The sequence below is a fragment of the Sinocyclocheilus grahami genome, unplaced genomic scaffold (assembly GCF_001515645.1).
Source record: "Sinocyclocheilus grahami isolate Dianchi unplaced genomic scaffold, SAMN03320097.WGS_v1.1 scaffold20192.1, whole genome shotgun sequence".
NCBI classification, from domain to species: Eukaryota; Metazoa; Chordata; class Actinopteri; order Cypriniformes; family Cyprinidae; genus Sinocyclocheilus; species Sinocyclocheilus grahami.
The window spans coordinates 1-1,616 of record NW_015517920.1 but is presented as its reverse complement, the minus strand read 5'-3'; the positions used below and the strand labels follow the sequence as shown (position 1 = coordinate 1,616).

Sequence of the window (1,616 nt, the reverse complement as noted above, 5' to 3'; positions counted from 1 at the left end):
GGAAGGGGGCCAACACTTTTTCACACCACTGTATATATATTTAAAAGTACAGAATATGCATCTTGTTATTCTAATTTATCTGAATCTCATCCTTTTTTCCATTCACTTCTGTGTTTCAGTCCAAACCCTGGCTTTAGTCGGAATTGCCAGGCATGCGGATCAGGCTGCAGGGCTCTGGCCACACGGGCCGTCTCCTCTCAGAGCTCAACCGCTGCCGTCTGTCTCGCCTCCTGTGCGACGTCGTCCTCCAGGTCGGAGGCCGTTCCTTCCCTGCTCATCGTGTGGTGTTGGCATGCTCTTGCAGGCACTTTAACAGCCTCTTCTCCAGAGGTTCTGGCAACCAGGGTGCTGTTCCCACCACTTTCTCTCTGGACTTTGTCTCTGCCGCCAATTTCGAGAAGGTCTTGACTTTTATCTACACGGGTGAGATTTTCACAGACTTGATCGATGTGGGTGTGCTGTATGAGTTGGCGGAAAGGCTTGGTGTGAGGGAGTTGGTGAACGCTTGCCATACCACCTTTCCTGACCTGCAGAACTCCAGCTCTGGAGACGCGGTTGCCGAAGGGGATTTGGAAAGCGATTTGGTGTCGGCCAATGCCGCGGCTGCGTCTGTTTGCTCGTCCTCTGCAGCATCCTGCTCCTCGTTGTCTTCTTCAGCCGCTCCCACTCCTGTAACTCCATCTCCGGTTTCTCAAGGCAGGAACGGCAGGTTGAATCGCTCCCACTTGGCCACCCAATCGCCAAAAAATGAAGACTTGCAGGTACATTTGGGTTACAATCAACAGTTGACCAACAAGGCAAGTCCTTCGGACAGGAACCGTTCTACAGATGCTCTTCCTGGACTGACTTTGCAGCTCAAGACTGAGCAGGAGGATGAAGGAGAAGATGCAGGAAGTAACTCAGTGGACCAGCTTGTTGTTAATGGTAGCAAATCAACGTTTGGGCCTCAGGAACCATGTTCCGTCCCTGATTCTTCAGCCCAGCTTGGAGGGGAAACCTGCGCCCCTTCGTCGTCCTCTAATGACCCCTTGGACAGTTTGCAGCTGGGGGCCGTTGTGGGACCAATCAAAGATTCAGATTTTTTTGAGGAAGATGATTCTAGGAAGAGGCACCGACTACAGGAAGAGCAGACGGAGGGCAGCGATCAGTGGGGAGGACTTTCAGAAGACATCATTGAGCTGAGCGACGAGGAGGAGCACTTCATTGTGGAGGAAGTGGACGACGAGGACTTGATGTGCATCGAGAATGGAGAAAACGGGGCGTCTCTCAGGCAGCTGGCGTCATCGCAGCCGTGCAAATCCTGCGGGATGCTACTTCCGGTGGAAAACGCTGTTATACGAACTCATGCTGAGACGCACCTCTCGGAAACGGGTTTGTGTCAGGTGTGTGGCGCCTCTTTCTCAGACCGAGCTGCTGCTGTCGCTCACGCCCTCACACATGTGGGCATCTTGCTCTTCTCCTGCGATGTTTGTGAACATCAGTTTCGGACTGAATCTGCACTGATTCACCACAGGCGTCAGTCAGCTGCCAAGTGCGCCTCTCAAAATCCAGACCAACTGAACGGAGCCTCCCAACGACAAGGAGGGGAACTGCAGTGCACCATCTGTGCTAAATCC

General features: G+C 53.0%; 1 protein-coding gene across 1 annotated transcript; it reads left to right on the top strand.

Annotated features, from left to right (window-relative positions):
* Positions 1-125: 125 nt before the first annotated feature.
* LOC107579784 (zinc finger and BTB domain-containing protein 39-like) lies at positions 126-1,610 on the top strand (the record flags this gene model as incomplete). The annotated part of the gene is made up of 1 exon (XM_016265579.1): positions 126-1,610. A coding segment is annotated over exon 1 (1,458 nt), but the record flags the coding sequence as incomplete, so codon positions are not given.
* Between the last annotated feature and the right edge of the window lie 6 nt (positions 1,611-1,616).